This window comes from Thunnus maccoyii, chromosome 15 (assembly GCF_910596095.1).
Source record: "Thunnus maccoyii chromosome 15, fThuMac1.1, whole genome shotgun sequence".
NCBI lineage: Eukaryota > Metazoa > Chordata > Actinopteri > Scombriformes > Scombridae > Thunnus > Thunnus maccoyii.
In genome coordinates, this window is record NC_056547.1 from 11,824,382 (window position 1) to 11,847,441 (window position 23,060).

The following is a 23,060-nucleotide window of genomic DNA, read 5'->3' on the forward strand; positions in this document are numbered from 1 at the left end:
CTTCCACATTACAAAAATAATAATACCTTTATTTTAAACCCACACACGTTAAATGAACTGTTACCAGAGTTGTCATTGTGAACAGTAAGGCTTGATTAAACCCCATAAAAAAAATGCAGACCTGTACTTCACACATTGCACCACCCCGTTCCTGCAACGTTCAATACAATACACACTGAGAGGAGGTTCTTCTGAAAGGCTTCAGACAAGAAAAATCTACTATCTAATCATCTAAATTAAAGGATAGGTTCACAGTTTTTAAAGTCTGTCTTAAAACAACAGTCAGGATCATACTTCATACTAACCATTAGAAGATACCTACATAATGCACAATGTAAGTAATGTGCAAAAATGTATTTAAAAGTTTATCTGAAGCTAATATGAAGCTTCAGCTGCCGAAATTAGTCAATCAACATTAAAGACTTTTTAGTGCTAAAGTCCTTCTTTTTGTTACTTTACTTCCACCACAGCTCAACGGGGAAACACCATCTGAGGAAACACAAAGGGGGAATTTGATGCTAAAAAGACAGATATTCACTTGATATGACTAACTCAGACTGCTGAGGCCTCATATAAGCTTCAGATAAACTTTTAAATGCATTTTTGCACCAAATGACTGGATTTTGTCCACCATCACTTACATTGAAAGGACATTTGAGGGGGATTTTTTAACAGCCAGTATGAACAGGAGGAATGATTGCAGCGAGGAAAACTTCTTTCAGTGTTCATTTGGACACCTGACTGTTGTTTTACGACAGACTTGAAAAATTGTGAACCTGTCCTTTAACCGATCTTCATATCATCTGTGTGGGCAAATCCAGCAGGCACATGAAACCAGATGACATAAACATCACTCTTCTGTGCTCACTTACACTGAGAAAGTAAATGACATATAAGAAACTATCAAATGCATCAACTAGAAAGTAGAATCTTATCAGTCTCATTATAGTCTCTTTATATTGCATAGATAAGTGATCTTTTAGCACCCAACAGAACACACCTGCAGGTCTTTTACAATACGTACCGTAATTATACATTCACATTAGTCCCTGAAAATTAAACTAGGTGATATTTTCCCCCAGTAAACACAATTATGTCTCTTTTATTAACTGCATAAACCAAACTGTTCTGTACATTTCCTTCTGCACACTCATTCGCCCTGATACTAAATATTAAACAAAACACCACAAAGGATTACAAACACTCACTTCAACGCTCCATACAGCGATTCACATGAAACAAAACATGATAATAAAAAAAATCAGATAATATTTGTTCAACAAAATGGTTGCTGATCTCGTCACATGGGAAATTTTGGCGAGGTGACTGGCTTCTACCGGGGGCCTGACTCATCTGGAAGACATAGAGACGGAGACGGAAGGTAAAAAAAAAAGGTGAATCTAGGATTTTTTTAAAAATGTTATCTTTGAATCTAACTTCTTCTCATTCAGCATCAGTGACAGTTATGGTTCTGTGATGATCTTGTGACCGTTTGCTCTTGTGAATTCGATCTCATTTACATGTTTCATTGCTGCATTTGAAACCAATATTTAATGGGAACTTTAATATGTTTAGTGAGGGTGTTTTCACTTTGTTGAGCTTGCAAACACTCCTAACCTGCTAAGCACCATTTAAGTCTGAAAATTGGTCAGTTTGTTCATTTAAAGCAATGGTTTCCAACCTTTTTAAGCTTGTGGACGCTTAAAAAGAAGCATTGTCTAAACTTATTGAAATAATTACTAGAAACCTGAGGATTTAAAGGACATGTCTGTCACCAAGTTTGTCCTAAAACAATATTCAGGTGCCCAAATGAACATTGAAACAGGATTTGCATGCTGTAATCATTCCTCCTGTTCATACCGCCCATTAAAAGATCCTCTACAGGTGTGTTTACAATGTAAGTGATGGGAGACAAAATCTACAGTCCTAATCTTGAGCAAAAATGTATTTAAAAGTTTATCTGAAGATAATATGAGGCTTCAGCCATCTGAGTTAAGCAAATAAAGTGCATATCTTCCACAGTTACAGTCTTTTAGTCTTTTAGATACATTCATGCACAGAAGAAGGACTGTGGATTTGTCCCCTATCACTTAAATTGAAAATACATTATGAAGGGATCTTCTAATGTCCAGTATGAACAGGAGGAATGATTACAGCAAGAAAAACATGTGTCAACGTTCATTTGGGCACCTGGCTATTGTTTTAGGACAGACTTGAAAAATTGTGAAACTATCCTTTAAAATGATCCAGTAATTCACCAGAAATAATACAAAAAGATCAAGGAACATCAACATCCCGACCTCCAGGTTGGGAACCACTGATTTAAGGGATAAAGCTGGCGTTATTCTATATTTTTCTTATTGTCAACAAATCCCATGACAAGAACAAAATTAATAATGTGTTAGTCTGACTCTCAGAACTTTAGAAAAGGCTCAGTAATCTCCTAAAACAGCTGGGAACTGTATTTTCAGCTGTGGATTTATACACGGTGAGCTATAGTCAGTATTAATTGAGCTCTATGGCACAGAGGAATAAGATAAATTGAGCTTTGGCTACCTGATAAACACTTGTTAGTACAGTCGGATCATTTTGTCACACGTTTAAGTCTTTTCATGGGATTTGTTGGCAGTAAGAAAAATAAAGCAGCCTTATCCTTTAAAGAAAAGTTCAGGCACTCCAGCCCTCTTCTGTGCTGATATCATCATGAAAAGAAACAGAAAAAATGAAATCCAAACCCACAGAGAGTTTTTCAGACATCACGAGGAGTAAACTACCTGTTACACGTTATGTTTTTTGAGAAGGGGGTGACACTGACCCACTCTTAGACCCCGTCCCGTTCCGACCCCGACATTCCTCGTGCTCTTGGACAACGTCGCTCCTCCCTCCACTAACGCTTCCTCCTCCTGCGCCTCCTCTGCCTGCGTTCTGTCGATCTTCCCCTGGTCATGAGGGAAGGGTGTAGACGCCAGCATGGAGGTCTCTGATGGATACTCACACACCTGCTCCAGCTGGTCCTCATCGAAACACACTTTCCCCTGTAAATATGAGGAAAGAGATGTTATTTTGTTATTTATCTGGTCTAGTTTAACATCTTTTCTCACCTTGGTTTTTTAACTTTTCCTTTTTATATATATCCTTTATTTAAACAGGTAAAAGTCTCATTGAGATTAAAATCTCTTTTCTAAGAGTGACCTGACAAAGAGAGCAGCCTAAACATCAAGTTACAACAAAAACACAAACAATACAAACAGACAAATACAACTGTCACACACTACAAATGATGAACACAATATCCAATTAATATGCAATAGAAGGAGAGGGACAAAAATTCAGTTATGACGCATAAACAGGTACAATTTTCTAAAACGATTTCAGTGAGAATTGAAAGAGCAATCACATTTACCAAAAGTACTATTTTCTCGATCCTTTAAAATTGAATTAAAATCCCACATAGTAATCAGCTCTGACAATTTCAGGTCCTTCTGTACATTATTCCAGGAAGAACGTGCAGCGTATTTAAATTTAAATTCTAATTCTGGGGACCGATATCTGTAGAATATCGTGAGAGCGCAGGCCATATTGATTTGGTTTTTACACATGTATGCACACAGATAAGGAGGAACCAGCCCAAAGAGAGAGTTATATTTAAAAGCCAACTAATGTGAAAGTCTGCAGACATACAGGGATAGACACTTATAGATAGACACAGCAAACAGAGTACGGAAGTGTACGAGATTTCCACAGCTAGTAATAAAACGTAAAGCACAGTGGTATATGGTATCCAACTTCTTTAGGCACTGGTCAGGTGTATGCATAAGTAAGTTTGGAAACAAAGTTTTTGTAATGTGTGGTTTGAATGACAAGTTCTGATCAATAATAAAAACCTATGTACTTATATGTTGGGAAAATTTCATTTCAACTCCTTGAGCAGTTCTCTCTTTCTTGTCCCAGGTTTTGCACATTTTGCACATTTTATGTTTAAAAGAAAGAAAAAGAGGGAAGTTTTCACTGGCAGGAATTTGATGATGAAGTTATTTTAGAGCTTTCCAGGCTTAAGACGGTTGCATTTCGTAACACTAGTAGTAAAGGTTTGTATTAGAGTTCAGAGCAGTTTTGAGATACATTTTGCATATTTTGTCTTTATATTCTGCTCTATGGTGAGCAGGGACAACCTGAATTCAAGCCTTCCCTGTAGCGGAGTAAACAGACTTTAAAGCTGCTCTAATCGATATTTTTATATGCACAATTGATGATTATGTGTAATGTGAATAGTTTATAGTAACAAACCCACAGAGATTACCACCCAACCCTACAGTTCTTTTCAGCTCTATGGAGCATTTTAGCGTCTCTCTTTTTAGGTTTCCAGCTCACAACTTTGCTGTTTTGGTTGCTCTTATCAGTTTGGCTTTATATTCAAGCCAAACTGACTGATTAATGTACCAAATTGAATTCTGCTGCAAAGATTTATTTGGTTCAAGAGACCACAGTGAGATTTTTTTCCTTCAGTGATGTGATTAGAAGACACAAAATCTTTGAATGAAATGATTAAGATTAGATAAGAACAGCATGACTGTAAGAGAAAATATGGCGTCAAAGTTTGCTGACAGACACTTGCTGTAGTGATCAAGCAATATACAAGGAACTTGAGGTGAAAAGTATCATCAAGTAAACCAGGAAAACACCTGTTTTTGCCCAGGAATGGACAAAGAAAACTAACAATTTCCCCTCTTCATCATGTGCTCACATGGTCAAATGTAAACAAAGGCTGGATGCACTGACGAGTGTTTCAGTAGATGTTCTTACACTAACAACATGGAGCTTAACGCAGCAGAAATACTCCCTCAGAAAAGATACTTACTGTCTGACCACTTCATGTAGTGACAGTTAAAGAAGTGGCTACAAGTTACAACTTCTTGTTAAGTGTTGAAAAGGAGAATGTGGCCCTGTGGTGTTTACCTCGTCTTTGCCTGGACTGACGGATGTTTGCAAGGAGTTTGTTTATTCAAAGGGCAGAGTGGTGCAAACAGGCGGACTGAATTTGACAGGAAACGGACTGATGGGTCAGTGCAGCACATCCACACTGTGTCTTATAATAACAGCAGCTCAGCTCTGAGGCCCAGACGTGTAATAAACACACCCACAGGTGTAGACATGATCTGTATGCAGCCTGGAAGACACCACACGCTATGCGAGTTACTGTCGCTTCACCCTGACTGTGGCTGTCTGCAGAGGAGTGCAGATAATAGCTCTGCATTAGAGAGGCTGCGCGAATCATGCTAAGGCACAGGAGGCTAATCCTCCCTCCCTGAACCCGATTAACCCAGGCTAACACAGCGGGACGGCAGAGCCACCGGGCGAGAGACAGGAATGGAAAGAGAAGAAGAAAAAGAGACAGAAAGAGAAAGAGGGAAGTTTTCATTAGCAGGAGTTTTATGAAATAATTTCAGAGCTTTTAAGGTTCAACGCGGCTTCATTTAGTAACTAGAAGTAAAAGTTCCTATCAGAGTTCAGAGAAGTTTTGAGATATTAAGCCACAGAAGTTTTACATCCCAAAGGCCAGAATCATACTTTTATAGTTGTCCAAGAAGCTAATGTCTCTGTCTTTTCAAAATTGTTTGTGGGATGGCGGTAAACGGACACAGAAACTTCTCAGGAATAGATAAATGTTAGAAAGAACCTGACATTTGGTGTCAGATTTTGTTTCAAGAGTCTGAATCAAGTCAGTGGCGGGTGGCATGAATGGAGAGAACATCTAAGGTAAAAAGTATAAATACGCAGAGGAAAGGAGGAGGAGGAGGAATAAGACGAGGAGCAAGCAGGTCACCCCCCTCTGTGACATGATGGCGCAGTTCAGATGGGGGAGGGAAGGAGGCCTGACGTCAAACAGTCTGAAGGGCATCAACGTGAGAGCGACAGGTGGTCAGAGAATCACAAAGTGGTCACTCACTGCAGCTTTACGGTCATAGCTAAAGAGGGTGTTGTTTATAGACGGAGGAAGAATTACATGATCGTGGTCCTGGAAGTAAAACAAAGGATTACCTGAAGAGATTTATTTATTTATTTATATATGTAATTATGTAGAAATTTATTTACAGAGAACAGTTTCTCTTTCACTCTTGTGTAAAAAAGTTACTGTGCGGTTGACTTTTGAAACAGATGGCACTGTAATAAAACAGCTTCTCACTTGCATCTGAGTGACATATGGCAATTTAAAAATGGATGTCACCTTGTCACTTTTTTTGTGTTGATCTCTGTCTCTCATTTGGAGGAAGTGAAGAAGTTTGAAAGAGGAAGTGAGCAAAAACATACAATGTGACAGAGAGTTTCTGTTGGACCAAATAACGCAGCCTTTAATCGCTGTTAATCCTCTCCATATGACTGTCAAAACTGTCATTTTTTCTCTTCGCCCTTCCTCTTTCCGCCTCTTTGTTGACACATCAGACCACCATCGAGCCATTCTCTCATCTCTCCGCGACACTGCCTTTCTTTCTCTTTCCATCTCACCCACGACACACACAAAGTTGGCGGCCTGCTGTACATAACACTCAGGCGTACAGTGGAAGGTCAAAAAATGTTTGCCAAGAGCGCAGTCTAACAAACCAAACCCCTGCTAGGAAACAGCCAAGAAGATACAAAGAGAGATTTGTCTGAGAGGCAGCGAGGGCTGACTCAACAAAAATGGCAAAATTGGTGCGAGGGAACAAGGAAGCAGTCTGCAGTGTCTGACTGTGTGTGGACAGATTCACCACCAATTTAGCAACTCTTACTTAGTAAAATAAAAAAGAATGCTACACTTTTAATAGGCAATCAGATGACGCGGGACATAAATACAGTCAGATTTATATTCACAGGATGTTGTAATAAAGGACAGACAAAGTGTGTTTCTGCTCTACTGAACAGCTTTGTCATCCAATTTTTCCCCTTATTACATAAGAGCTCATCTCCCACTCATTCTCAGAAAAGAAGCTAGACCCAGTAAAAGTTAAAACCAGCAAACTGAACTGTCAACTGAAATATCAAGTTTGACTCCAGAGAGATTCAGTTGCGTTGAGCCTACGCTGCTTAGACTGAACTACTGTAAATACCAGTGTGGTCTTGCATGCATTCACACAGACAAGCAGTTGATGTTTGGCAGGCAGACAAAATGGTAAAAAAAAAAAAAAAGAGGGAGGGAGGAAAGGGGCTGGTTGCCTCTCATTGTGGTTTCCTACTCAACTTTTCTGTCTCCACTGAAGCCTGCAATATTACCGTTGACTGTCTCTTTCTGGAGAAGCTTTAAAAAAACCCAAAGGGGTAATAACAAAGCAACAAGCAGTTTGTTTCCACTGTTTTTTTGTGGGGTTTTTGTGGCTCTTTCTAGAAAAAATAAACCATAAACATCCGGGGATATGTCATCAATGCTACTGGCCACAAATGGTTGGTTAAAATATGTGAAGTGAGATCATTATCAAAGGCTAAAAGTCAAAAGTCTGTGCTGAACTAGATTGCTGAAGCAAATGGCAAAGCAGATCACTCCAGGATATTATGGCTGAGAATCAAGATGTCGTTCTTGATAAGGCTTTAACTGGCTTAGGTCTGTCTCTGTGATCGTGCTTCTCAATCAAAAGGGATGTTCTCCCAGTGAAAGGGGATTCTGCTTGACGACGAGAGACCATCAGGTGACTCAAGGTGACCCCCCCCCCCCCCCCCCCCCCCCCACGCTCATGACACAGTTTTAGACTATCTCTCTGAAACCAGACTCACTTTCATCTCCATTCTGAAAAAAATGTTCCAGTTTGACCTTTTAAGATTGTTTCCTGTCTGCTTTTTGGTGCCATTGTTTGTAGGGTTAAAAGACCAATTTTGCTTATATTTATCTGCTTATGTGAAACACATATTACAAAAACTGTGATTTAACAGCTTGTCATGTAAAGCATGTTTCTACTCACCCTTTTCGGGGTCCCTTTGTTCTTGACCAGACAAGATTTTTCCAGATTCTGATATCCACCAATCACCACAATGTCCTCCACTGTTGGGTACCTCTTCTTCGCCGGCTCAGCCACAGTGGAGGCCGTCTGGGCCTGCTGCTGTGGTGTTTTTGAGGTTGTGGACCCAGTTGTAGATCCTGCCACTCTTCCTCCTCCTCCTCCTACTCCTCCTCCCCCTCCAGCAGGCTTTTTTGGGGTGATTGTAATGGTGGCACCTCTCCTCACTTGTCCACCAGAGGCACTCCTGATGGAGAAGAGCGTGGGTGATGGTGTGGGAGATGGAGAGACACTGGGAGACGGGGCGGGAGACGGAGAGCACGGGGAGGAGGCAGGAGTTGGGGCGCAATTGGAGGGTTTCAGAGAAATGTCCGGGGATTGGCTCCTGACGATTGAGGGATTGATGGTGATAGTTTGGTTAGATAGTTTGAGCTGAGACGTTGGAGAACAAACGTGCTGTGGAGACACTTTGGGGTTCGTTTCTGATGTTTCTTGATCCTTCTTCTGGATCTTGACATCATCCTTTACCTGGTGCTTCAACGCTGCTCTGGGGCTTTGCTGCCCCTTTGCCTCTCTGTCCTTATGAGGAGTTTTTGGCGATGTAGAAGCAACATGATGAGACTTCAACGCCTCCTGCTCTTTCAGCTGAAACTGCTCTATCTGGCGTTGTATCTTCTGAACCCCACAAATGTTTTCACCTGAGAGTCCTTTGCTATCCCCCTGTTGTGCGTTTGATATGTGGGGCTTCACTTTAACAAGGTGCACTGATGACATGTCGACAGGCTTTTCCCTAAGACACAAGCCTGACCTCGAACCAACCGTTTCCAAGTTGTAGATCCGGCTCATGGCTGCGAGAGAGTTGGGATGCGGTGGCGAAGGGGCAAGAGATTGTGCAGGATCAACAGGTGATGTATATTCCTCCTCTTCTTCCTCTGAGAGCTCCCTTTCCTCCTCCTCACTATCTTCTTCTCTGCTCTCGTGTTGGCTCCTGTGGTGCCTCAGCTGGTCCTCCTCATGTTCCAGGGGGTCATCTTCATCCTCAGATGTTTGGAACCTGTCAGAGGTAACTTCGGCAGCAGCAGTGGCGAAGCTGCTTGTTACTTCCTCTCCTCTGACGCCTTGTGAGTGTGGGACAGAAACAGGAAGCTGAGGGCAGGTTTTCAACATGCTGACTTCCTGCGTGACGTCAAAAGCAGTCACGGATGTCTGTGCTGCTGTGTCTTCCTGTCCCTCTGTTTCAACCATCCTCTTTCGCTTATGAGCTGCAGCTTCCCACTCTATCTCAGTTCCCTCATCTTCATACCTGTCCCCTGCTGCCTGAGCATCAGTGATCTCTGTGCCCTCGCTCCCATCCCCATCCTGTGCCTCTCTTTGTCTCAGCCTCTCCAGCTCTCTTTGTCTAATTTTCTCTCGTAGGGACTCGATGCGGCTCAAGGGCTTTCCGATTCTCCAGCTATCCCTCCTCTCCACCCCTCGCCCTCCTTCCCAGTCTTGCCCGTCTTCGCTTTGACCGGCGATCTGTCTTTTCTCCGACATTTCCTCTCCAACGTAAAACACAGCCCTGGGGATTTGAATCTCCAGTGGACCTGGAGGGATCCCCATTGGGGCGATCTTTTTTGGAGATCTAGGGGTGATGTCATGAAGGAGGTTCTCGCTGTAAGCCTGTCCCTCCTGTTTACTCTCTTTAGTTATTTCATAAGCAGCCCCGTAAGCCCTTTCTCTTTTCTCGTTGCTGTAAACAGTTGTATCTCCTATTTTTTCTATTTTACTGATAAGATCCTCTGTGTGCTGGGACAAAACTGAATGAATTTGGTGAGGTCCTGGTGGCCCTGTACCCCTCCATTCTGCCCCTTTCTCTGCTACTTGGCAGAGTAGACTAGAGCACTCCGTGAAAGCTGATGCATGTCTGTTGTGACTCTCAGCAGTGTCACACGAAATGGCTGGCTCTGCCGATGTATCTTTGACATAATTCTGCAGAGTTTCTGCTGGGACTGTGCTTTCTAATGCCTCGGACACCTTTTTGTCACAAACTTCTGCCTCAATCTGTCCTGCGTCTGAATCTTTCTCTACATTCACCTCCTTTTCCAAACTCAATCTCTTGACCTCTCTTTCAGCTGCTCTGGCTTTCCCATCCTGTCTGATTGGTACTCTTCTAGCAAATGAGATTCCTTCTGTGTTTTTAACGGATGCCACCGTGAACCCCTCATCTCCATCTGCATCAATTGCCTTCTCTGCGGCCCTCTTGTCAACAGGCTCTACTTTCTTAACTTCGTTCCTGTGTTGGATGCACGTTTCTGCCTTGGCATCCTCATTTTTTAAGTGTCCATCTCTTTGCTTTCCAAACCTGTCTTTATCTAAAAGCCGTGAATACCCTAGTTTGAGCTTTGCTGTCGTTTCCTTCTTTAAGCCTGCTATATCCACCCACGGCGCCACTCTCTTGTCTGAATGTATCCTCTCACGCGTTTTCCGCTCATAATACCCATCTTCATCTAAACCATTCTCCTTCGCACTGATGACTCGATCTGAGAAGCTAAATGAACGTTTTGGCAAACCTTTCATCAGCATATTCCTCCTGTCTGCCCTCCTCTCCTCAGATTGTTGGTCATTGTGATCTGAATATTTTCTCCTCCCAGGCCTGAGGAAGTTGTCTGAACTTTTGGATCGAGATGGAGGTTTTGGGTGTTCTCCGAATTTACTCAGCAGCTGGCTGACCCTCCCTCCTCTTTCAACAAACACGTTATCATCCAAGCTGTCCTTCCTGTCATCTTTAATGACCGTCGCCTGGCCACATGGTCTCTCTTTCTCCTTTGCAGTCTCTTTCTCTTTTTCTCTCAGCCAGGACATGTCTGTCTTGAGATCCCTGCCCATACTCTCCCTCCTTCCATCCATTGTGCTCTTCATCTCTCCATCCTCTCTCCCTCCTCCTCCTCCTCCCCCTCCTCCTCCTCCTCCTGGATTCCTCTCTTCAGAGCTTGCCGAGGGCTTTATGATCAGAACCTCAGAGGCTCGGATCTCTGTGACACTCCCTCCTCCGGCCAGGATCTCCCTCAGGTCCATCTTCATCCCTCTCTTCTCCTGTAGGTCTTCCTCAGGTCTCTCCCTCTCCGCCTCCCTCCATCTACCCCTTCTCTCATCGCTGCCTTTCCTGTCCTGTTCGATGATGATGATATTGTCGGCCCGGATGGTTCGAAGACAAGGGACAATGGGAGAGAATGGCCTAGGTGGCTCTGTTTCTTTTTCCTCTTCGTCTTTTCTTACTTTCAGGAATTCCCTCTCCTTGGCTGCATCTTTAACCGACTCTTTCCATGGGCCTTTTTCTTTTTCCCAAGCCTCCTTGTTATTCTCTCTGTCTCTTCCTTGACTCCTGTCTCTGCTCCTCTCTCGCCCTTCACTCAAATCTCTAAACCTCTCTATTTTCAGCTCTATGTCTCTTCCTCTTCCAGACTCCCCATCTTGACCCCTGGGGTTTGGTTTGTCTTTCTCTTTTTCCTTTACATCCACCTCATTCCCTCTCTCCTGATAACCCACGTCAGCATCTTTACCCTTCCTCCACACACTTTGTATGCGGATAAATGGGTTTTCATGGAATGGAACTAAAGTCTCCACAGACACCTGACTCGCTAGTTTAGGTTCTGCATCGAGCCATAGCCCTGGATCTGGACTGAGTGACGGTTCGCTTCCCAAATTGACCGTTATAGAGCTGTCTGTGTCACTCAGGGCATCAGAGGGAGATCTGACATCCACCGGCAGGAGACAGACATCTTTCTCCTTCTCTCTGTCACCAAAACTCTCCTGCTTTGCCTTCCTCCGCTGGATGATCCCTCGCTTCCAGGCGGGCATGCTGGCAAGCTTCTCCTCCTCCTCTTTTTCTCTCCTCTCTCGCTCCTCCTCCTCTCTCCTCTTTTTCTCCAGCAGGAGTTGCTTCCATTCCGGCAGAGAGGACACAGACATAACAGACAAGATGCAAGTTTTTGGAAAAGATGGTCAGCTTTCCTCTTTATAGCCTCTGGGACAAGTCTGCAAAAAAAAGGAAATGATGAAATAAAATCACATCTCTCTCACGACCATGTTTAAAAGAGATGCACATTATCAAATTTGGACTTTTGGCACATAATACAGTTACAAATCTTTTACTACAAACTGCACACTCACAAACTCACAAGTGAGTGTAATGTGGTATTTGCAACATTTAATAACACATAGCCAAGTGTAAATCAATGCACAAACAAAGCAGGACAACTTTTGTAAATAGCAGGCTGCAGACCTACCTGTTGCATTGTGTCAAACTTTCATCTTTTACACAAAACAATATCCGCAATTATATAAAATTAACTTGCAGCACATAATGCACACGTAATAGACAACCACTTTATGTTTTAGTACAATATTTAAAACGAAAATGTCAAACCAAACTCACCAAAACTCCGGTTTTTGCATAAATATTATTGTATCCACATCGACTTTACAGGTGACATCTCCACAGGAACGACTGTGCGTCTTGGCTGTGCGTAATGCGCTCCACTCTTCGTAGGAAAATCTCCTGTGCCAGAAACCAACAGATTAATATATATATACTGTCAAAACAGAGGGTTTAAAAACGTTGTAGGACCCAGTCAAATCACCCCACGACCTGACTGTGCAGCAGAGCATGAAAACACCTCCGTCGTCACTATAGTAAATATTTCCAGCCTCGGAGCCGCAGGACTGTAATCCGATAATTACATTAAATTCCGTCAGGAGAGTTTAGTGCCACACACCATATTGTCAGACCTAAGAAAAGGCGTTTAGAGAGCATTGCCGTCTGCCCGTGCACCAACCCACCCCCCCTTCCTCGTCTCTTCCCTCTGTCCTGCAGAGCTAATTGGAAAAGATGTGGAGGTGGAGGGGGGGTGCGGCTGTTAAACGGGCTGTGGTGTCAGCAGGGCAGAGCGCAGAGCTGCGGGAGTTTACCTGAGACAGGGATGGCATACGTAATGTCCCTCCTGTGGTGCGTTTTTAAAACTACTTTACAATTATTACTTTTTTCATGCCAAGACTTCCCTCCTGCGTCTGATCTACCCAGGGTTTGGGAGCTTATTTCAACAATACGAGATCAAAACAACTTGACTTTATTCACCTGTAACCTGAAAATGATCCCCAAAAATGCCAACATGTACTCATAATCCTACCAGAATGAATAAAGTCTTGGAATATAGACAATAATTCGGATCTTCTTACATTTGGCCGCAGCTCTGGTGCTCGATTTGGTAAACTTCTCTGATTATAACGTTTCCAAACAGGAGGCTGTGATCATCTTCATAACAATGAAAAGTATCATTTTCAGCAAATACAGTATATTTTAGTTTTAACATGTCTGAAATAATGCCTAATAAGCCAATTTCAGAGACGCAGTTTATCTATTCTTAGGATTTAAAGGGGTAATCCAGCAATTTAGTATTGTACTTCCATAAAGTGCAGGGCTAATTCCAATAATGCAACCTTACAGCCTCTTTCATTAGATCCTTTAGCATCAGGGTTATTTTCTCAGACTTAAAGAAGTTAATGACATTAAACATCTTCACATTTTCACCGGCTGAGTTGAACTTCTTGTAATGAGTAAATTGGTGGAGTGCCCCTTTAAGTAACTCTTTTTTTTCTTCTTCTTCTTTTTTGATTCCGCAGAATAGGGAGAAATTAGGAAGGCACTACAGTTATTTCTTCCACTGTATACTCTATTTTTCCAATATTCCTCTTGTTTTTGCCAGCCCGAGCCAATCTGTCTGTAATTTCCACACTACTCCTCAGCCTCTCAAGTCTAATTCAGAAACCTAACTACATTTTAATGACCAGGAGTGTGAAATTAATATTTTTTTCTTGTTGAAGTTTTAATTAATATCTTTATGTGTTTTCCTCCTATGTCCATCTGAGCATAACAAATCAAATTGACAAAGATTTTTGTCATGTTTTCAGTATATCTCTGTGGACTTTTTTTCCTAGAGAGCGAATAACTCACCAGTAAACAAATGAAAAGTTTATATAGAAGAGTGCAAATAAACCAAAAACAGCTTCTATAAACTGGTGTAACTTGGCCCTTAGAAATAAATGAAAGACCTAATAAGAAGACCACACCACACCTACAGTGTACAGTTTATTATATTTATTTAACACAGTCTTGAAAATACTGAAAATTATTAGTCATTACAGTGAGGCCACAATGCAGACATGGGAAAAAAAATAGCCTACAATAGATATACAGTAGAACAGAAGATTACAGTACTTTGAATTTAAGAATTAATGACATATTTCATAAAATACTGGTGACTCTGCTAATAAGCAGTTAATTTAAGACATGAGTTACTTAGATTATCAAGTAAAATGAAAAAGGTTAAGGTATGAAATACCAAACCCATGCAGTTTGTTCAGATTCAAGTGGATTGCGGTTAGTTTTACATTACTGTCAATGCGCCCACAACCTTAGCAAGTGAGGAGTACATTCATAATCTCAGAAAAGCCACGAGATTTGTTTTCATTTTATAGCTGCAAATCATGAAAAACAAAGCTGCATGTTTGTGCTTTAGCCAGTGCGAAATCTCAGTATGACATTCTTTTTCGAGGATAATTAAATATGAAGTCAGTGTGCAGAGAAATACAGTGTTTTGTACCTACAGTTGGCACATGGATTGTAAAAGCCAGTAAAAAAATATACTCTGTGATAAAAACACATTCAGTGTAGTTACAAAATAATATACTGTATATTTGGAGAGTTTCATTCCAAAAATTCTGCGCATGGTATCCCACTTTGAAAAAATCTTTCTTCCTAAATTCAATCAGAAGATAAGAGATAGACTCAAAAATGTAGCGTTACGTTAGTACAGGTGTTAAGTTCACTCTAAATATTAACACACAGGACTTCTGCAAGTTAAAATTTAAAACTTTTTAAGACCTTTTTAATACCACACAGAATACAGAATGCAATTTAATACCCGTTTCACGATCACACCGTCCAAAGTATGAAAGTATGATGGAAGGGACGATATGGTCTATAATTATTTATTATTATTATATCATATTTTTTCAGTACCTCGTTGCAGTATATAATTTAATACAATTAGTTAAATTAATGTGACCAGAAGCGTCAGAAAAAGGATAGATGGATTCATTATTATTTTACTAATAATAACTATTTTAGTTCATTTAAATTCATAAACATAGTTTATAGATGTATAACATCACCTGAAAGCCCGCAATCAGAAAAAATAAAATAAAATTATAACCAACATTACTGCCTACGGCAGGCAAGAGAAAATATTCAAGACATTTGTGAATTAAATTTAAGATGTTTTAATACCATCTAAGGCCGTTTTGGAGGAAACTAAATTAGAGCTGCGACTAAGGATTATTTTCATTATCGATTAATCTGTTAACTTTTGTCTTGATTTAGTTGTTTGATCTATAAAATGTCAGAAAATTGTAAAAAATGTCAATTATTGTTACCCAGAACCTAAATTAGAGCTGCGACTAAGGATATTTATAGTTCACTATCATTGATGAGTCAAGAAACCAGAAAATATTCACATTTAAGAAGCTGGAACCAGAAAATTTTAGCATTTTTTTCTTAAAAATTACTCAAAATTAGTTGCAGATTAATTTTCTGTCAATCAGCTAATTGGTTTAGTCGACTTATTGTTGCAGCTATAAACTAAATTCAAAGCTTTTCAATATTTTCAAGACCTGCAGAAACCCTGTAAGAGTTAACACAACCCTACAGCAACAGACATACATTTATCAGTAAAGGAGGTGTCCGTGTTTTCCGAGGGTTGGAATAAAATCTCATTTTGGAACGAAACTCTCCTTTTCTGAAACCACATATGCAGTGAAAAGAATATTTAAGAATTACAGTGTCAAGTTGCAGATAGTTCAGTTTGATTGTGGTCGTGCGTCATTCGCAGAAATGACCAGAGCTTGTTTGTTTGTTCTTATTCAGCACAGCAGATATCAGGCTCACGGAGGATCACAGAGGCTCTCTTGAGTGCAGATTAACAGTCAGTTGTTGAACAGTATTTCTGGTTGATATTAAGGCAGCAGTCAGCTTCATGTCACAGCAGTAAGAAAAGTTTCACTTCACTTTTCTTTGTGGTTGCTCTTGTCCTGGTCGCTGGCGTCGGCGCTGCCCCGTTGTGGCTCTGCAAAGATCTGCATCTTGCTGTTAAGCTGGACGCACAGGTAGGCTAAATCCTGTTTGTCCAGTGAGTGTGCCAGGGCCAGGTAGGTCGACAGAGTCAGCGCCAGCAGGAGCCGGTCCAGAGACAAAGCCGGCAGCAGCCACAGCACAACACCCAGCTCCAGACACACCGGGTGGCGGAGGTGAGACAGGAGGCGCTGGGCACGGGGTGACTTGTAAGACAGGGGGTCCCCTAAACCAAGACACTCATAATACACCTGAGAGAGAAGGAGGAAAGGGAGCGAGAGACAGTATGAGAGGGAGGGAGGGGACAGAGAGGCGAATTAGGTTAAGCAGCATCACCAACAATGAGTCAATCTATTTACGTAACATTTATAGATGTTTTTTCATATCCCTATCATGGATTACACAGTCCCCGTTACGCACAAGTTCCTGTTTAGGCAGCAAATCAAAATGAGGATATTAATACTAGATGTGGGTGTGAATTGCGGAATTAGATGTTGAATTAACTGGGTTGTTGATCCTCTTGAGGTTCTCATCTGAACCCAAAGAGATTTGTGTTTGGGGTTAAAAGTTCAAATCTGACAGCCGCCCACACTAAAAAAAAGAAATCATGTTTCCTGAAGCAGAGACGGGCAGTAATTCTAATCACAACTCAATATGTGGCCAGAAATGTCTTTTGATACATTTCACATTGCTCATTTTATGCATTTTATAGGGCAAAATGTCAGAATTACATGTGAAAGTACATCTTCCTTGAATTTTTATTACTAACTACTGTGGAACAGGCTGTATGAAATTCATGAAATATAGATCAGGCTCAGTGTTGTGGGTTGATTTTCACTTTCAGATATTTTAAGTTTTAACTAAGACTACGTCTACATTAAGCCATCTAATTTTTAAAACACTGTTTTTGTGTGAAACCGTCTTGGTTCCTCAATAGCGTTTCCAGATTGTTTTCATAGAGACCACTGACTCTAACACACAATGAAGGACAGACAGCCTGGCTGACAAACTGTTATTTTATGAATGTGACATTGTCTGACAAAATTAACGTAAATACAGGTTCATGACATCAGCTGTGTGATCGGCTATACTGACATCTAAAATGAGTGATCATAGAGAAAGTTACAGACTATAGAGTTGCTTCCACACAGCCGAACAGTCCCTTCCTGCTGTCTGTGATCACCTAGTATACATCTTTTTGTTGTCAGACAACAGAATGAGTATGAAATAGTCATTTAGTCACAGCTCATAGATACCACGTTACTCAGCAGTCATTCTCAACCTGCTGCACTGTGGTGATAATATCAGTATTTAATAAAAAAAAAATCTACATAAATACAGGTTAACGTGTGTTCGACTACACTGACATTTAAAATGAGTGATCACAGAAAAGGCTTACGTCAGTTTTTGTCATCAAGCCGGCATTTTAAGATTTATGCACTCTGGAGACTGTTTTGGAAAAGCTTTGGTTTTGGTTGAGGAAAAACGCTCTTTTAGTTTGCACAGAGGGCTGAAACAGCAGAGAGAAAAATATGCGTGACAAATGTGTTCTGAGAAGACAGATTATACTGCAGAATGTTTGAGCTGCAAAATTGTCTTTTCACTTATTCTTTAATGTTCAAAATAAGGGGGTTCAGTGGTCTAGTGTTTAAGATCCATACCATGAACTGTAATTATAACAACCCTGGTTCAGTTTCACCTTTATTGTACATTATTCCTCCTCTTTCTTTCTTCTCCTGTCACCTTTCATCTGTTTACTGTCATATAAAACCAAAAATGCCCAAAAATATTACTAATTGCCGAAATTGAATAGTGATAAATGATGATTATTTTTTAATGAGTTGAGTATAGCGCACTAATGAAGCTGTGGTTACCTGCTTGATGCCCAGCAGTTCTGGGTAATCAAAGATCATGAGGATGCTGCAGATGATGGCCCAGCAGAGGAAGTGCACAGTGAAGCAGAGCAGAGGGAACCAGATACTCCAGGGTGCATGACGTACTGACCACAGACAGGGGGCGCCAGTCACCGGCTGCCAGTAACGCATCAAGATCTAACGGAAAAAATGCCACAGAGAGATTAGTACATGACGGTTAAAGGAAAAGTTTGACATTTTGTGTTATACTTTTGTTTGCTTTCTGGAGAAGAGTTAGATGAGAAAATATTTACCACTTTCACGTGTGTCCGTTAAATATGAGGCTATACAGCCAGCAGCCAGTTAGCTTAGCTTAGCACAAAGAATGGAAACAGGGGGAAACAGCTAGCCTGGCTCTGTCTGTTACAAAACCTGCCTACCAGCACCTCTAAAACTCACAAATTAATACATTAAATCTTGTGGCTTTAATTTGCACCAATCTGAAGTGTAAAACCATCAATTTTGCTGTTTTTAATGGGGGAATATGGTGTCTCTGCTGGTTGTCTGGCAACTGCTAAGAGCCATAAAAATAATCAGACAGGGAAATAACCCCCTGAAAAATGGCTAATTGTCGTATTAAACAAACAAGATGTAACATGTTCATTTGTGAGCTTTTGTGTGTGCTGCTGAGGTGGATTTTGATGTATTTTACCCCGGTTTTTAGTCTTTATGCTAAGCTACGCATGCTGGATATGACTTCATATTTAGCCAACAGACAGACATGAAAGTGTTATCAATTTTCTTACCTATTCCTCTGTCAGAAAGCAAAGATATTAAGTATTGCCCAAAAAACTGTTAACTATTTAATTAAGAGAATCAAACTGTATCATAAATCCCAAAACACATTAAACTATTTAAAGAGCATCACAACCAATAAAGGAACTATGTAAATAAAAATCATATATATCGATAATTATTACACTGTAATTGCAACTGACTAACTCACAGTGAATTATTGCCATAAAAGCATCATTTTCCATACTTTGAGTGTGTGTGTTGTTGTACCTGGAGAGCCAGCGCAGTGGTGAAGCAGTACGCCGTCCTGTTCAGGGCTCCCAGCACTGACTGGCAGGCCTGTTTGACAGGCGACCAGGCGAGCAGACTGTGCTGCACGGTGAAGAGAGCCAGCAGTCCGAGATCGACCACCAGAGACTTCAAGACAGAGCTGTCCCGCAGGGCCACTGACCACGGTATGGAGTCTTAGATGTGCAATGTGAACAAACAGGGAAAGGTCACATCAAATTCTGATCACCAGTTATATCTGGGGTTTAAATATTGTCATGAATTACTTTTAAATTGAGTATTAAATCCTGTTACATTAAGTGAATTTACATAAAACTACCTGTTTAGTTAGATTAGTTCATTTGCGATATGCATCTTTTTTAACACACTGCATCCTTAACAATGTAAAGTCATGGCCCTAATAACACACAGTTATCCATAAGGGCATTATGAACACACAAGTACTGTTCACAATTATAACTAGATTAAGAGTCACATCAACTTGAATATTACACTTTTTATCACAGGAAAACACCCGACTGACCACTGTAATCAGTGTCAGGAAAAAGAGACAGTGGCGCACGCCCTGATTTCATGCAGGAAGCATGAAGAGGAAAGAAAGGCGAGGCTCACAGGGCTGCGGAGGCTCTAACATGTGGATGTCAGGGTTAAAGATCTGCTTGAGTGTGGAGGGAGAAAAACTGACAATTAGATTTTTGAGAGTAACTGGACTAATTAAAAGAGTGTAATAGATATGGACAACAGTGGATGATTGAATCAAGATGGAGGCAGTAATGCAACTTAAGGATGCCAACTACCATAAAAACCCACATAAGAAGAGGAAGAAGGTACTGTTTGCAAGCACGCATGCATTAAACATGCCCAAGCAATACATGACACAAACTCGGGACACTAAATGACACATCATGGACCCATTTTACTGTTAAACAAGCCAATACAGAATGCATGTAGGCGTCTTTATCATTGTCATTGTGTCAAGTGTTGTTTTTGCTATCCAGGGTTCCCATACCTTCTTAAACATCAAATTCAAGGACTTTTTAAGGACTTTCCATGCCCAATTCCCTCAAATTCAAGGACTCAACATGGCATAGTTTGAGACACGGATCAAGATTAATTACTGTTACGACAGAATTTTTATAATGAGAACTAGCAGGCTTTATAGAAGCTCACATACTATGTGGTCTCCTGCCTTCTCTAACACAGCACAGCTAAACAATATTCTACTCTTGCACAAAACATATAAATTCACGCACTTTCAATGACCCATGTCTATTAATGTCTGCTTTCAAATACTTTCAAGGCCTTGATTTTTTTTTTTTTTTTTTTTAATCTCAAACTCACAAACTTTCAAGGATTTCAAGGACCTGTGGGAACCCAGGCTATCTAAATATTTCAAATTCACAACAAAGCTGTGACGCCGCACAGACTCATATAAAATCGACACTATTAAAAAAACAGCATAACAGATAAAAGTCGGCTCTCACAAATATATAAAAACAAAAGTCGTATCGCCCAACGTGGGGCTCGAACCCACGACCCTGAGATTAAGAGTCTCATGCTCTACCGACTGAGCTAGCCGGGCGCTGCCACCTTGTGGCGTCTGACTGCTATATCAACTGATTTCTACTACTGAGTGAGTACATTCATAAATTATATGTTCATAAAACTGACACGCTCGCTCAGCCAGTTAACGTATATTGGGTTTTTTTTTGCTCATTATAAACCATAATTTCATTTTTGTTGTAAAAACCTCCCGTGATGCAGTTTCTTGACACTTGCAGTAGTAACGACTGAAGCCGTGCAGCCGCCTCTTATTAAAACTCCTGCACCACCAAACTTATTCTGGAAACCTGCCAGAAGCGGTCACGGAAGCTTACCTTGACACAGTATCGTCTCCCCGGTGATGTTGTGGTAAATGGCTCGAAATGATATGAACCGAATGAAGTCTGCACCGGATATGAAAACAAATGCAAAGTTTAGCAGAGACACGGTGGCGAAAACCCAGCCACGTAACGATACCGTCACTGACGCCATTTCAATCAGTGTTTTATCTTCATTTGGCAACTTCCACTGTAGTTTCTTCCGGGAGCGGAGTTTGTGGTCTTACTGATTATTAACACACGGTGTCGCTGCTTTGCGGCACAACATATGAACACAAATATCGGCACAAATATCGAAAATTTGTGTTAAATTAAGTTCATTTTGAGGAGCAATAGTGTAATAATTGATTGAAATCTTAAGATAACAATACCTTCATGTAAAAATAATCCATAGCAGGTAAAAGTCCTGCAAGTGCAGATTTATTATCAGTAAAATGTAATTTACACATAAAAGAGTAAAAGTGCATTGCAGAATGGACCCCTTCAGAGTATTATACAATATTATTGAATTATTGTTATTAATGTATCAATATATTAAACGGGTACGGGTACTGATTCAGTATTTTGCTTCCAAAAAGTTTAGGGTTTTGTCAGAGATATGTTTATTTATTTATTTGTTTGTTTATTTGATAGAGACAAGAGAGCACATCAATGAACATCACTATAAAATACAAGATGTAAACATGCCAGAATCAGCAAAAAATGCTAATTAAAAATCTGTTGTCCCTAGGCAGGTAACAAAAACATAAACAGTTTAAGTGACAACATGCACAAGAAGAAAATGACAAATCACATTGTACAGATGTCTGGTTAAAAGTGATCACAGTTCTGGTTTGCCTTGAGCCATTGTTTGAGATGAGTCTTAAAGGTGGGGTATTTGGGGCACTCCCTTATTGCAAATGGTAGGTCATCCCCATATGTACTTCCCTTTACTGACAGTGCAGTTTGTCCAAATGAGGTGCGTCTATATGGCACCCAACATTCCCCTCTAGTGGTGGCCCTGCTGTCATTGCCACTGTCAGCCCTCTGTTTCATGAATTCATGTAAAACTGATCCAGCAAAAGGCAGAGATATCCAGACTTTTAGTCCACAGAGCTCCAAAAATGCTGGACCCTACATTTCCTCTAATGTAACCAGCATATTTTCATTAGATCATCACTGACTGAAAAATGCTTTTAAGGTCCATTCCTGCAGTTTGTAAGGCAGACTTTCTGTTATAACTTTGTTGTCTATAAAGCCCAAAATCATCAGGGTTATATTCTCAGATAAAGCTCCTCCAGGTCCTTCAACTGTCTTAAACAGGACAAGTTGTCCTGATCCACTTTGATGTTGTACTGTAGCTGGTTGACAATTACAATTTGTTTTACAATTTATGTACTGATGGATAATAACAGATCATATGTTTTGAATGTAAAATCTTAATCTGCAAAGTAACCATGTTTAGATGTCAAATAAATGCAGTGGAGTAAAAAGTACCATATTAGAAGTATATAGAAGCACAAGTTAGCAGAAAATACTCAAGTCAGTACTGCTCAAAATTGTACTCAAGTAAAATACTTGAAGAAATGTGCTTAGTTACTTAACAGCACTGTTCAGGGGACATTAGAAAGGCTTTCATTTGCATCTGCTATAAGTCAGTGCAATGTGAGACTCTATAAACAACATTTTCGTCTTTTGTTTCCATGCTGAAAACATAGAAAGACAACAAAATAGAAGTATTTGGCACTAAAGCTTGCAATATACATAGTATAATCTTAACCTTAATCTGACATTGCTAATTTTAATAAATTTTCATCAGCACATACAGGCCATTAAAGTAACAAGAAAACATACAGACATATACAATATTTGGATCAGTTTTGAGTAACTTTATTTGTAAAACTGCGTTCAGGTGTAAAACAGCGTTCAGGTGAAAAACAGCGCTCAGCAAAAAATACGACGACCCACTCACCCTCTGTCTCTTACCAGCTGGCATGCAGGTGAACAGGTGCTTAAATTAACTATAGGATACCACCGCCCATATCCATGTGACCTGATTATCAATCCCCGTGATCGTGCAATAATAAACAAACCAAAATAACCCAAAATATAAAACAAAAGAATTACTACTTTG

The 23,060-nt window shown here is 40.5% G+C and overlaps 3 protein-coding genes and 1 non-coding gene across 4 annotated transcripts; all 4 read right to left on the minus strand.

Moving 5' to 3' along the window:
* Positions 1-712: 712 nt before the first annotated feature.
* Positions 713-10,853, minus strand: LOC121912464. The gene is made up of 3 exons (XM_042434572.1): positions 7,929-10,853; positions 2,816-3,035; positions 713-1,353 (listed from the first exon to the last, which is right to left on the minus strand). Exons 1-3 carry the CDS (start codon positions 10,851-10,853, stop codon positions 1,334-1,336), a joined length of 3,165 nt encoding a protein of 1,054 aa, XP_042290506.1. The 3' UTR covers positions 713-1,333.
* Positions 10,854-10,913: 60 nt separating this feature from the next.
* Positions 10,914-12,660, minus strand: LOC121913502 (phostensin-like; the record flags this gene model as incomplete). Its single annotated transcript, XM_042436159.1, has 3 exons — positions 12,595-12,660; positions 12,382-12,504; positions 10,914-11,981 (listed from the first exon to the last, which is right to left on the minus strand). A coding segment is annotated over exon 3 (1,002 nt), but the record flags the coding sequence as incomplete, so codon positions are not given.
* A 1,435-nt stretch (positions 12,661-14,095) lies between these two features.
* Positions 14,096-21,155, minus strand: nrm (nurim). Its single transcript, XM_042435646.1, has 4 exons — positions 20,945-21,155; positions 19,050-19,243; positions 18,006-18,182; positions 14,096-16,382 (listed from the first exon to the last, which is right to left on the minus strand). Exons 1-4 carry the CDS (start codon positions 21,099-21,101, stop codon positions 16,065-16,067), a joined length of 846 nt encoding a protein of 281 aa, XP_042291580.1. The 5' UTR covers positions 21,102-21,155; the 3' UTR covers positions 14,096-16,064.
* On the minus strand, positions 20,577-20,649 carry trnak-cuu. Its single transcript has one exon. It is a non-coding gene; the product is annotated as a tRNA-Lys (tRNA).
* Positions 21,156-23,060: the final 1,905 nt, after the last annotated feature.

Bases quoted from the DNA above. Each gene is read 5' to 3' on its own strand.
- nrm (XM_042435646.1), bottom strand. From the start codon at position 21,101: ATGGCGTCAGTGACGGTATCGTTACGTGGCTGGGTTTTCGCCACCGTG. The intron at 19,244-20,944 runs GTAAGCTTCCGT...TGCACATCTAAG, and splicing joins GGAGACGATACTGTGTCAAG to ACTCCATACCGTGGTCAGTG. The intron at 16,383-18,005 runs GTAACCACAGCT...CTTCTCTCTCAG, and splicing joins AACTGCTGGGCATCAAGCAG to GTGTATTATGAGTGTCTTGG.
- LOC121912464 (XM_042434572.1), bottom strand. From the start codon at position 10,853: ATGGATGGAAGGAGGGAGAGTATGGGCAGGGATCTCAAGACAGACATG. The intron at 3,036-7,928 runs GTGAGTAGAAAC...TCATATTTACAG, and splicing joins ACAAAGGGACCCCGAAAAGG to GGGAAAGTGTGTTTCGATGA. The intron at 1,354-2,815 runs GTCAGTGTCACC...TATGTCTTCCAG, and splicing joins GGGACGGGGTCTAAGAGTGG to ATGAGTCAGGCCCCCGGTAG.